Source organism: Myripristis murdjan, chromosome 3 (genome assembly GCF_902150065.1).
Source record: "Myripristis murdjan chromosome 3, fMyrMur1.1, whole genome shotgun sequence".
NCBI lineage: Eukaryota > Metazoa > Chordata > Actinopteri > Holocentriformes > Holocentridae > Myripristis > Myripristis murdjan.
Genome location: NC_043982.1, coordinates 36,945,863 through 36,958,423, shown reverse-complemented (window position 1 = coordinate 36,958,423; position 12,561 = coordinate 36,945,863). Strand labels below are relative to the sequence as shown.

The 12,561-nt window shown below is 41.3% G+C and overlaps 1 protein-coding gene across 1 annotated transcript in view; it reads right to left on the bottom strand.

Moving 5' to 3' along the window:
- Positions 1–12,561, bottom strand: part of kif26ba (kinesin family member 26Ba) — a 124,543-nt gene that overhangs the window by 52,472 nt on the left and 59,510 nt on the right. The window contains 2 exon segments of the mRNA XM_030048162.1: positions 6,590–6,655; positions 6,657–6,801. Of these exon segments, the coding sequence (XP_029904022.1) occupies positions 6,590–6,655; positions 6,657–6,801 (211 nt within the window).

Genomic DNA, 12,561 nt, shown 5'->3' with positions numbered 1-12,561 from the left:
AAGTGTGTGAGTGCATACTGTATCTATCTCCCAGACAACTGAGGAGGCATCTGTCATGCCCATATGGAGTAAGAAGCTCAAAGACCCAGGAGAAGGAGGAGAGGAAATGTTTTTTTTTTTTTCTTTTCTTTGGGAAAAACACTGACAGTGATGAATGGATCTTTCACTGGAATACAATGTGATGCTCACATAAAAAAAACCAGGACTCCCACATTCAATTCAAATTCAAAGATTTTCTGACTTTCAAGATCTTGTTTGGGGTAATTCAGTGATTCAAATGTTGACAAGACAAAACCAGCATTTTGCTCTAAATTAGACCTCATAAGCCTGATGTTCACTCGTGACCTTGCATCAAGTCAAGTCTGCATCAACGCAAACATCCGTCTCCTCCTCTGGGTGTTAAGCTCTGATTGCAGGCCAGAGGTCAGTGTGGCCTTCTGAATACTTTGGGTAACATACTTGACTTGCTTTGATTTAAGTTTAGCTCATTTTCAAGTACTTTCAAGGCCATTCAAGGCCTGAGACTGAAAAAACATGATCTCTCTGTACTCACACACTGCTGTGTCTTTCTGAGGTTACCCTAACCCTAACCCTAACCCGATGATACACAAATCTCTGCTTAGGCAGGTCTTAAGTCTAATTTCAATATATAATAATTTGTAAGTTATTGGTTATTTTGTGTCTGTGTTGTATGATTTTCTTGGCCATTTAGGAACAACTTGTATGTTTTTATCATTTATTTTTAATGTCGGTTTTTGCTTTAGGCCTGTTTGCCAGCATGCTATGAAAAGTGACAAGACCTAAACGAGCAGTAAAGATCATGAGACAGACTCTAAACCACAGTGATGTGGAAAAGGCGTCAACAGCATTTTGTGAAGCATTTTATTTATTTTTCCAAATCTTAAAAATTATGTAAGGATAGCAGAGCTGCAGGAAAAGACTAAACATTTGTGCCATTCAAAGTCATTTCCCCAAATAACATTTTGTGTGTGTGTGTGTGTGTGTGTGTGTGTGTGTGTGTGCATATACACACACAGTTTACAGCTGCATGCTCAATAGTAAATCACTTGCATTACAAACACACAGGAATCATGTGGGGTCCATGTCTCTATGTACAGTAATGGACAGAGCTGCTTGATGTCTGGTTGATTTTGTACTCCATAGACATTTATTTTCTAGTAATAAGGACACACACACACACACACACACACACACACACACACACACACGCAGACACAGACACACTCACACACAGACTGAGTAAGAGAGCCTAGCACTCAAAATGTGGAGGAGGGGGCACTAAAAACTCATTACATGGACGATCAATATTGCACACACTTGAGAAGCATGCTTTCCACTCCAACACACACACACACACACACACACACGTGTTTCATCAACCGCTGGCAACGGTGACAGATGACTTTTGTCAGCCAGAGCTGCGTTACCGTGGTAACCATTAGGCTACATTTCGGTATGGTGGCGCAGTGGTGACACACACACACACACACACACACACACACATACACACACACCGATGAACCAGACAAGGTCATGACAGAGAGGAACAGCTTCATATTTGAGGGAACATTCCAGCGCTCAACCCCAGAAAACGTGACTACAAATGTATGAATGAAATGAAACTGAATTGTAAAATCAACACTTTTTTTCCAGTTATACAAAATGTCCAGCAACAATGAGCAAGTTTTATAAAATGAGTAAATATACATGGTGTCTTTCACTGGATGGAGCATTGGCTTGCTTAATTCATTAGAGGATACTTGTGGTTATTTTCACACTGGGCTTTATTATCCTAGTTTTTGCCATCATGATGATTGATCACGATACAAATCATGTCATTTTATATAGTAACCTTTTAATTCACTGTTTAAATATCTGTTCTGGCATTTATTCCTTATATTCCTTATTAGCGCATATCAAATCAGATAATGTGTGATATGCATGTGTAAACAGAATAATTCAAAGAACTTGTAATTGACTTTTTTTCTTGTCTTTGTGGGTGTGATCAACTTGTGAATTTTTATAGTGATATCTGAAAGTAAAATTTTGAACCTCTTTCCCCTGTGTGTTAAAAAGGGTGTTTTTTGGTATTATATGGTCATATATAGGTGATTTTCAAAACTTTCCACCAATGGGATTACTTGGGACTTTTTTTCCCTCACTCAGGACAAACTGAGGATCCAAAATCAGTTGAGTTTGCTTCTCTTGCAATTTGTCCTGGGTTTTTTCATAAAATGACTGGACTAAAAAAAATAGTACGATATCTTAAAGGCCCCATGGTGTACACTTTTCCAGGGTTTTATTTTAACTGTTGATATCCCTGCATGATGTAGTACCTGTGGTCTGATAAATATAGTTTCACAGCTCCTCTCTCTTGCCTTTATCCGGAGCTCTGGCAGCATGGTTCATTTAGCCAATCAGAATAGAGAATCAGAATCCCTCTCCACTGATTGGCTGACTGTTTTCTGAGTGACATATGGTCGGGCCAATCACAAGCAAGTAACTGAAACCTACGTTGCTCAACGGAGCTCATTGGTGCTCACTGGTAAACAGGAATTATCATCTTATGTATGATTGTCATGGCAACCGCTGAGCGTGATGTTATACGACCGCACGTGTTTGAGCCCGACTCCGATCCCGAACCACAGACGGCAGGAGACACCGAACCACCTCAAATCCATTTATTACAGGATGTTTCAGAATGGTAAGTTATGTTCGTTAAATTAGTCCAGTAATTTTAGGCCAAAACTGGGGTCAACCTAGGACAAATTGCAAGAGAAGCAAACTCAACTGATTTTGTATCCTCAGTTTGTCCTGAGTGAGGGGAAAAAAGTCCCAAGAAATCCCATTGGTGGAAAGTTTTGAAAATCACCTATTTATGACCACATATTACCAAAAAACACTGTTTTTAAGACACGGGAAAGGGGTTCAAAATTTTACTTTCAGATATCACTATAAAAATTCACAAGATGATTACACACACAAAGACAAGAAAAAAAGTCAATTACCAGTTCTTTGAATTATGCTGTTTACACATGCATATCACACATTATCTGATTTGATATGCGCTAATAAGGAATATAAGGAATAAATGCCAGAAGAGACATTTAAACAGTAAATTAAAAGGTTACTATATATATAGTAACCTTGAATTAAAAGGTTACTATATAACAGTGAATTAAAAGGTTAATATATATAGTAACCTTTTAATCCACTGTTTAAATATCTGTTCTGGCATTTATTCCTCATATTCCTTATTAGCGCATATCAAATCAGATAATGTGTGATATGCATGTGTAAACAGCATAATTCAAAGAACTGGTAATTGACTTTTTTTCTTGTCTTTGTGTGTGTAATCATCTTGTGAATTTTTATAGTGATATCTGAAAGTAAAATTTTGATCCCTTTCCCCTGTGTGCTAAAACAGTGTTTTTTTGGTAATATGTAGTCATAAATAGGTGATTTTCAAAACTTTCCACCAATGGGATTTCTTGGGACTTTTTTCCCCTCACTCAGGACAAACTGAGGATACAAAATCAGTTGAGTTTGCTTCTCTTGCAATTTGTCCTGGGTTTTTTCATAAAATGACTGGACTAAATATGTTGTGAGCTTGTTGCCTGGGGAGCGGAGGGGTACTGGCTAAGTTCACTAGCTTGTGAGCTTGTTGGCCAGGGAGCGGAGGCGGGCTGTGGGCGGAGTCACCGTCCTCATGACATCATCAGTTAACGGAAGTGCAATCCGCTCGTTTTACAGGGAGAGTTTCAAAAAACGGGCTGTGTGCACTTCTCCATTTATCACAGGTGTAATGCATTTATGTGGCCCCAAGACCTTCCCTATCACGCAAAAACAACGAAAATTGCATTTTTCAGGCCATGGGGCCTTTAAAGAGAGAAAGAAAGAAATGAAGAAGAGATACAGCCAGAAAGCAGGCAAGAGCAACACACAGATGTGGGTAATCAACTTTTTTTTTTTCCTTTAGACTGATTTCATATTGAAGTTACATTACTCAACCAGGGCCACCATTTCCATTTGCAAATGCATTTCTGCTGCCGAGTCAGCACGACTGCACCGCCCACCACTGGCACCAAGACAGCTAAAGTGTTGTCTGATTGTAATTTGGATCATTGTCAGCTCTACCCCACTTTTCTATGTTTGGGGGAAAAAAAAGTGTAAAAGGAATCATCATAGCAGAAAATAAAACAGGAACCCTCCAAATTTTAAATTCCCACTGTCCACTCAACCAGCAGGGCTAAAATACTAATCAGATTTCTATTTATACAGGACTGAGGAAATAATCTCCTCTGGCATGACATGCAAAATGTATCACTTGCTCTCTCTATCCTACTTAGAAATTACATTTTAAATGGGAGAAGACACATGTTTTGACATTCCTGTTTAGCTAAAGGTTTGAAATAAGAACAAAGCATGTATTCAGAAAAGCTGAATACATGCTATTTTTCACCAGGCACTCTGAGGCTTGATCAGCCAAGACAGACCAATCAACAACAAACCTGCAACAGAGCACAAACAGACCCTACAATAAAATGCAAATGACTCATCCATATATATATATATATATATATATATATATATATATATATATAAATACTCATGCTCAATTCTGATAGAAGCCTGCCAAGATTCACCTTCAGCATAAACTAAACAGCATAAATACAAAAGAGATTTAAATAGAGCTTTTCATGATTTGAAAAATGGCTCCTCTGGGTTTCAGCACCAAGGACAGCGCTCTGTCTGACACAGGAAACAAGTGGACACGATGTGGCACGGAAGATATTTTATATTTTGGTGGCGAAGAGGACCCGGCTGCAGCGGATCAGCAGTCAGGGAGCTCCAGACTTAAGCCGGCCGGCGCAAATCAGTCAGCTGAGACGAAGTTGGCTGCGAGGAAAGTGAGCAAACCGATTCTCCCAGGCGGTTAAGAGCGAACGGCTATTACGAAAACAGATCTCGGTGTGTTTTTGGAGCTCCCTGGATAAACGGGTGGGTGCTCACTGTGCTGACCTCTGCTCGTCTCCTGACCTCTGATTAAGTGAATCCCCCTGGGGAACAACGGGCTGCAAACAGACCTGACACCAAGTGACAAGACACTGATTGGACTGTGGACCCTAACTCCCTGTTTATACCGTCCTCTGACACCCCCACCCCCCCACCACCATCCCACCACCACCTTCCCCTCAGGTGCACAGACCTCTGCTCACAATGATCTTCAGTTTGTTTCAATCCCCACTCCCTCTTCCACACTTGTATAAATACGGAACTGTTCATGCTTTCGCCTGTAATCTGTGTTCACGAGTCATTTCTCCGCTGGATAGGTGCCTCTCCAAAAGCCTACCACCAAACCACAGAATATTTAAAGAGCAAACATGAAAAAGCAAACGTCGCGACACACTTTGAGCAAAGAAAAGGTGTTTTGAAAAAGGCTGAGGTCCTCAGAGGATGTGACTTCTCCTACTAAAAGCCTCACTAATACCAATAAAGCCTACAGATAAACTTCCCAGTCTCTCATTTTCTGATATATACAAATGTTTTAATCACAACCACTCATCTAGATGCCAGTGAATCCCTGAAAGTGTATAAAAACACTGATGAATTTCACTATTTCACTTGAGGGTTGATGAACCCTGTTTTCATTTGTATTTTTGTTAGACCAGAGACAATTTTCCTGCCTTGGTTGGACAATAAAGTTGTATTTTATTCTAGTGGATTTGCATGGTACAGCAACACTGTGGTGTTTATCTAATTAGCTGGTAAACCTATAGCCAACGCAGATGTGCCACTCAAGCAGGGAGCTGTAATGTTATTGTTCATCTTGCAGAGTGCAATGTATGAGACGCTCTTACCTGAGACAAAATACATGCTGCAAAGGTGAGAATTTTATTGGGTAAGGCCACCTGCCACTACCCAGCAGTCACGTCTCCTTATACGTGAAGAAGTGATTTCATTTCTTCCCTCCATTTCAATACTGTTTTCACCACCGGCAGCACTAGACATAACTGCCAAAGATACAGCTAATTGATTTTGAAAGGGCATGTAAAATGAATGCAGGTCAATTGAGAGTAAAGTCCCTTAAATATGCCGTCCTTATGGACCAACTGTCCACCCAGCTGTGGCGTGTAACAAGGGTATTTATGACAAAATTATTATTATTATGTATCATTTGACTGAAGAGATAACTTAGTCATTATTGTGTGTTAAACCAGCAAACAAATCCTCCTCCAATCCACATCCATCCATCCATGTATTAACCTGCTGTTTTGTCCCACCTTTTCATTTTGTTTAAAACTTGCAAAACAAAACAGAAAAACAGAGATGACATGCCAAATGGATGAGCGGCTGTAAAGCTTTTGCTCTAGAAGGAGCACACTGACGGAGAACCAACTCAAAGTAAGAATTAACAGCGATCCAAAGAACTGAATCGGGACTTTTGTGACTTTTGACGGCTGCTCTGTTGGTAAAAACAGTTTTTCTATTAATTATTAGACCCAGCCTAACAGCAAAAATTTGAAAATATACCATACAATGGGTTGGAGTTGAGTTCATCCCTTACCTTGCCAAGCCCGGGGGTATCTTTGATCTTATTGGCTGCACGGAGGAGGCAGGGTGGTGCGGGGGGGCGGGGCCGTCAGCAGGGCAGAGCTGAAATTAGTGGGGAACAGAGGGGGGTCACATGACGACGATGATGATGTCACCGGGGCTGCAACCATGGCCGCGGTCTTCTGTTTCTTCTTCTTGGATGATAGATTCAACTTCTGTGCAGCTCTGGCATGCGGGAGGACAGAAGAGGGAAGGAGGGAAGCCAAACAATCAATCAATCAATCAATCAATCAATCAAAAACAGACTTTATACTGTAGACAGCTGAAACAGATAAATATGAGGGTTTGGGAAAGAGCAGGAAGGACACAGCACACATGCACACAAACACAGTATATAATTACATCCTTCCAGTTAACCGCAGAGCAACCACCGATAATTACTAATTGCAACTGCATTACACGCCCAGCACGACTTTCCGCATAAATACACACACACACACACACACACACACACACATGATGATGTTTACATATGTAGCGACATCTGGATGGGGTGTGGTGCGTTTGCTGTCTAGCTGCGGCGTTCTGCTCGAAGCGCCACAAAAAAATATTTATGCATAAATGCTCTCCTCTGTTCTGCATTCAGTGGCTCCGTCTTCATCTCCAACTTTGTATTTTACCACCTTCTCCTGCTGTTCTCCTCACCCTCGTTCCTCACTTCAGCAGAGCCAGTTCTGCCTCCTCTCCTGCACAATGGTACTTCACTTCACCTCTTACTTTTTTGCCCTCCGTCCCTCCCTCCCTCTCTTGCTTCCCTCCCTGGCAGAAATGACAGATTGACTTCATGGTAAAACCTACATGAAAGGATCTCACAGAGGAGAAGAGGCAATTATTACCAAGCACTATCACTCTCTCCGTCTACTTCTCTCCAACTCTCTCTCTCTCTCGCTCTCTCTCTCTCTTTTACCATCATGACTGTCACGGGAAAATTCATGCATTCTTCTAAATAATGTTGGGCACATACTATCTCTGTGTTATATTTGTGGCCCTCCAAACACTTGGCAGGAGAGACTGTGGACAGAATCCAGCAGCAGGTTAAGAGGCAATTAGTCATATAATTGCCTTGTAATTGTGGAAGAGTGGGTGGAGGAGGGAGAGACTGATTGTTTCAATAGAAGCACTCAAAACAATATACAGCAGTGCTTGTTTTCATATAAACCAGCGGGCAGCCACCGCAGCTGAGTGTTGAAGCCGGGGTGGGTGTTGTCAGGTGCAGTTTTTCTCAGTGACCAGCAGGTGGCGAGTATACCGGCTGCAACAACAGTCCAAATGCATGGAAATCAATGGCAAGAAATAACTCCACCTCTTTCATTATTTTATTAGCTCATTAAACATTTTTCCCCATGACGTTATGGTCTCCATAACTAGCTCAAAGTCGTTTTAAATGTGGCATGATGTTCATTTTGAAAATTATGGCTCCATTTAGAGGGTGAAAAGAAGGGTATGTTTGTCGTCCACCAGTCCTGTACAAGCAGCTTATTCCAGTCTAGAATTACATTTTAAAGGAACCTGTATTGAGCATGTAAACAACAACAATGTGATGTGTTAGGGTATTTGGGGAGGTGGATGGATCACCCCTACACAGGACTGGCAAATCAGAAAGTGGCATTCAATTTCCACATGAAGCAAGTCCAGTATTTGTTTTTGTTAGTGTCACCATGACCACAAAGGTCATCTAACCTTACGCTCATTCTTATCCTAACTCAGTATTTTTGGTGCCTAAACTTAGCCAAACTCCTGCTGTTTTGACACGTGCACCACAGCCTGTGCTATAAATGGACACTTGGACAATAACTGGCACACTGTCACTTTCTAAGCACTGCCTTATATTTATTATATTGTTTTTAACTAACTCTATGACTTTTATATTTCTTTGAGATCTTTTTTCTATTTCTTTAAATATATAGGTCAAAACCTGCAATTTCATTGGAACTACTTGTAGTGCAATGACAGCAAAGGCTATTCTATTCTATTCTATTCTATCTCCAGGCACTGGTAGGGGGCGCTAATTTAGGAAATGCTCCTGTAGGTCATGTTAGGGGGTAGGAACAAATCTCCTATGTGGTCATATGGGCTGGAGGACGTGTTGGTTTTTAAGACGTTTCACTGTTTACCTTACCATGAGGTAATATTTTTCAACTGTACAGACCCCCTTTATTTTTGAAAGTTTACTTTTTTTTAATTAGCCTGTCAGCCGGCCCAATTTCACATGATATATGCCGACACTAACACTGATTAAAAATGCACCTTCCTGGGTTGCATGCAAATTCAGGTTTTACAAATATTTTCCAAAAACTTACAAGATGTCCAAGACCGTGAGGGGAAACTCATGGCTTCAAAAAGGCAGTTCAGAAACCAGCAGGTACATCCATTTATTTTATACAGTTTTTGATATACACACTCAGAAGAATAAATGCTGAGCAGGAAGAAGGAAGAGGAGAAAAGAGAAGGGTGGTCTCACAAGAAATTCAGGGATGGTAAATTTAAAGATATAATTCAGTCCAGTGATTTACTGTCATTAATAGCAACACAATTCAGCAACAATTTAATCCCCTCTCTGAGAAGCAAGAGGCCAAAACATGAAAGCCTTTTTATGACAGACTTATAGATAATCTGGCTCACATACACAATGGCTGTAATGTTTAACAATGATTCAATAGTAGACTTGTAAAACGACACTGGAAACGATTCTTGTTCTGTTGTCTTTAAATGTATCCTCACATACATCCGCAGGAACAGAGAGAGAGAGAAAGAGAGAGAGAGAGAGAGAGAGAGAGAGAGAGAGAGAGAGAGAGAGAGAGAGAGAGAGAGAGAGAGAGAGGGAGAGAGAGAGAGAGAGAGAGGGGGAAAGAGAAGACCTTGTACCCTGGCATACTCTCTGTCAAAGAGCTATATTCTCACACCACTGGCTTTCAATTAACTGCCGCAGCTTATAGGAAAGAGAGAGAGAGAGAGAGAGAGAGAGAGAGAGAGAGAGAGAGAGAGAGAGAGAGAGATGGAAGAGAGTGAGGACAGTACAGAGAGGAGAGAGAAGAGAGATGTGGACTCAGTGACCCATAGAACGACTGAGCGATTCACCGTTTGACTAGCTCTCCCAGGAGATTTGTGTGTGAATGTGCCTCTGTACGAGTGTGTGTGTGTGTGTGTGCGCGCATGTGTGTGCGTATACATGCGTATGCGCATGAGACAAAGCTCCACCAGGCTATATTAATTGCATTTATACTGTGTGTGAGCCGAGCCATAGAACGATCTTTTATCATGTTATCGTATCCGGCAACGTTATCAAATTTTAAAGGTGCAGTACGCGAAATTGCAGAGCGGCAGTTTAAATGAGGACCATTTAGACTCAACTGCCAAAAAACATGGCCATTCAATTGTTTATTCCACTTTTTTTTTTGTAAGTTGAGTTTACAGGCTCTCACTTAAATAAATCCCCAGCAAATTGGCAAAGTGCATCTTTAGAAATAGTAATATGTTAGTTTAAAAAAAACAAATGGAGCTCTGCAGGCAGGACAGGTCAGGTCTCAGGGGCTCTAAATGTCCACCAATCACATATGAGCACGATCTATCTCCAATAACTAGGCAGTCCATATGAACAGACCTGGAGCTCACGTCTATTGTTTTATTAAAAATAGTTAAATATGGTATAATTGTATAAATAAACACATAAATGAATAAATACATAGATGACATACATTTGCTTTCTACATGTTCAAAAGCAATTTAGGTCAATTTAGGTCTCTGGGGGTCAGGGGTGGAGGCACTGCCCCCGCCCCAAACTCCATTTGTGTGCCACTCACACACACACACACACACACACACACACACACACACACACACACACACAATAGCGTTTAATGACAAGTGGCATGGGATTTGGTCAAGTGGATCCATTGCAATCTTACTCTAAAATGAAGGGCTCTTGTTTTCCATCCAACCTTCCAACCATCTATAACCCCCCCCCCCCCCCCCACACACACACACACACAGCTCCTTTCTTCTTTTCTCCTTTCTTCAGTGCATTCATTCATTGCTCTACCATTTCTACATCTCCTTGTTTTCACCCTCTGCTCCTCAGTCCTGCTCACACTGGCACTCCTCCTTCCATCTTTCCCTCTCTTCCTCCCTGCCTCCGTAGATCCGAACCATCCCTCCACACCTTTTATTTTCTCCACACCTCGCATTCTTCCATCACTCCTCTTCGCGTGTATTGATCCCTCTGCCCGTCTCTCTGGTTAAAAAGCACCACGGGTCACAGACAGTCCAGCATCTAACACGCTGCTGCTTTGTTCTCCCATCGCCTCACTTGTCTCCCTCACAACACGGCAAATGCCTTCATGTGACTCTTCAGCATGAATACTGAGATACTCGAGTGAAAAACACACACACAAACACACACACACACGTACACAAACACACACACACACACACAGCTGATTTATGAGCATTGTCCTGAGGCTCTGTTGTTGGCTCAGTAGCTAATTACACTCTATTTAACAGGCCATCAGTGGAGAGAGATAGAGGGAGAGACAGAGAGTGATGGAGGAAGAGTATGATGTCATGCTACTACAACAGATCTAGCTTTCTATCTGTCTATCTATCTATCTATCTATCTATTAAATCTATATAATTGATGTATTTTTAATATTACGCTGTGGTTAACAGATTGTTTTTCTGGCTGCGTGGTGCTGCCAGGTTTACCTTGACTATTAAAGGAAATAAATCGTTGTTTAGTTTTTAATCCACACACATTTCATGTTAACATGTGCTCAATAAACTGAGCTGCTAACCTTCTGAAACCTGCAGCACGTGAAAAAAAAAAAAAAAAAAAAGCTTTTCACTGAGGCGGAATGGGCTACGTCCTCTGTTCAATACATTAAACAGTTTCTGATCACAGCCTATGAAATTCATAAATTTGATTTCAGAATTTAATGTAGGTGAGCTGTCAGTGCTTATTAACAGATTTAAAAGTGTGAATGAGTACAATAATCAAACTGTCAAGACGCTCTGTCTGTGAGGGAAGCAAAATTAAATGATCAAGCCTCTCTGGGTGCCACGCTCCCGGCAATTTTAAAATTAAAAACAGCGAGGCCGTTTAAAGAACAATGGGCTTATTCTCTATTAAAAAAGTAAATTCAATTACTGTTAAATGGCAAAACTGGATAATTAACCAACATGATTTGACCAGGCAGAAGAAATTGCCTGATCACAGATCAGCTACTATTCGGCCAGTATGATCGGTGGCCAATCAATGGGGGGTAATTCTCTGTTTTAATGCTTTTCTCTGAGAAGAAAGACAGAGACAGTAACAAAGAGATCGAGGTAAATATATATATATATATATATATATATATATATATATATGACAGCACCACAAAGCCGTCCTCCATCCAAAATAACACCACCTTTCCTATTTCCCCAATTCAGCAATTCACCTGGGACCTATTAATTTACACGGGTATACCCAGCTACGCATTACACACACACGCACACACACACACACACATACACACACACACACACACACACACCTCCAAATCCCCAAAGATCCAATCCTCGAAGAGAAAATTCCTGCACTGATAGAAATCCCCTTCCCCCTGTACACACACACACACACACACACACACACACACACACGACTAGCAAGTGCAGCATGTCTCTATCCCCCTGCCCAGCGTCCCCAGAGGGCCTCTGCTGCTCTGGGAAGATGGAGCATCACCGCATGACTGTGACACACTCACACACAGATCGGTACTAATGAAAGATATTACTCACATGCACATTAGTGGAGGTAAAGAAAAGGTCAGTATGGAGACTGTTCAGAGGAGGAGAGGAGAGAAGAAAAGGAAAGAGGGAAGAAAAGAGATGGAGAGGAGGAAGAAGGGAGGAGGACGGAGGTGAAGAACAAGGAGGTACAAAGGGATC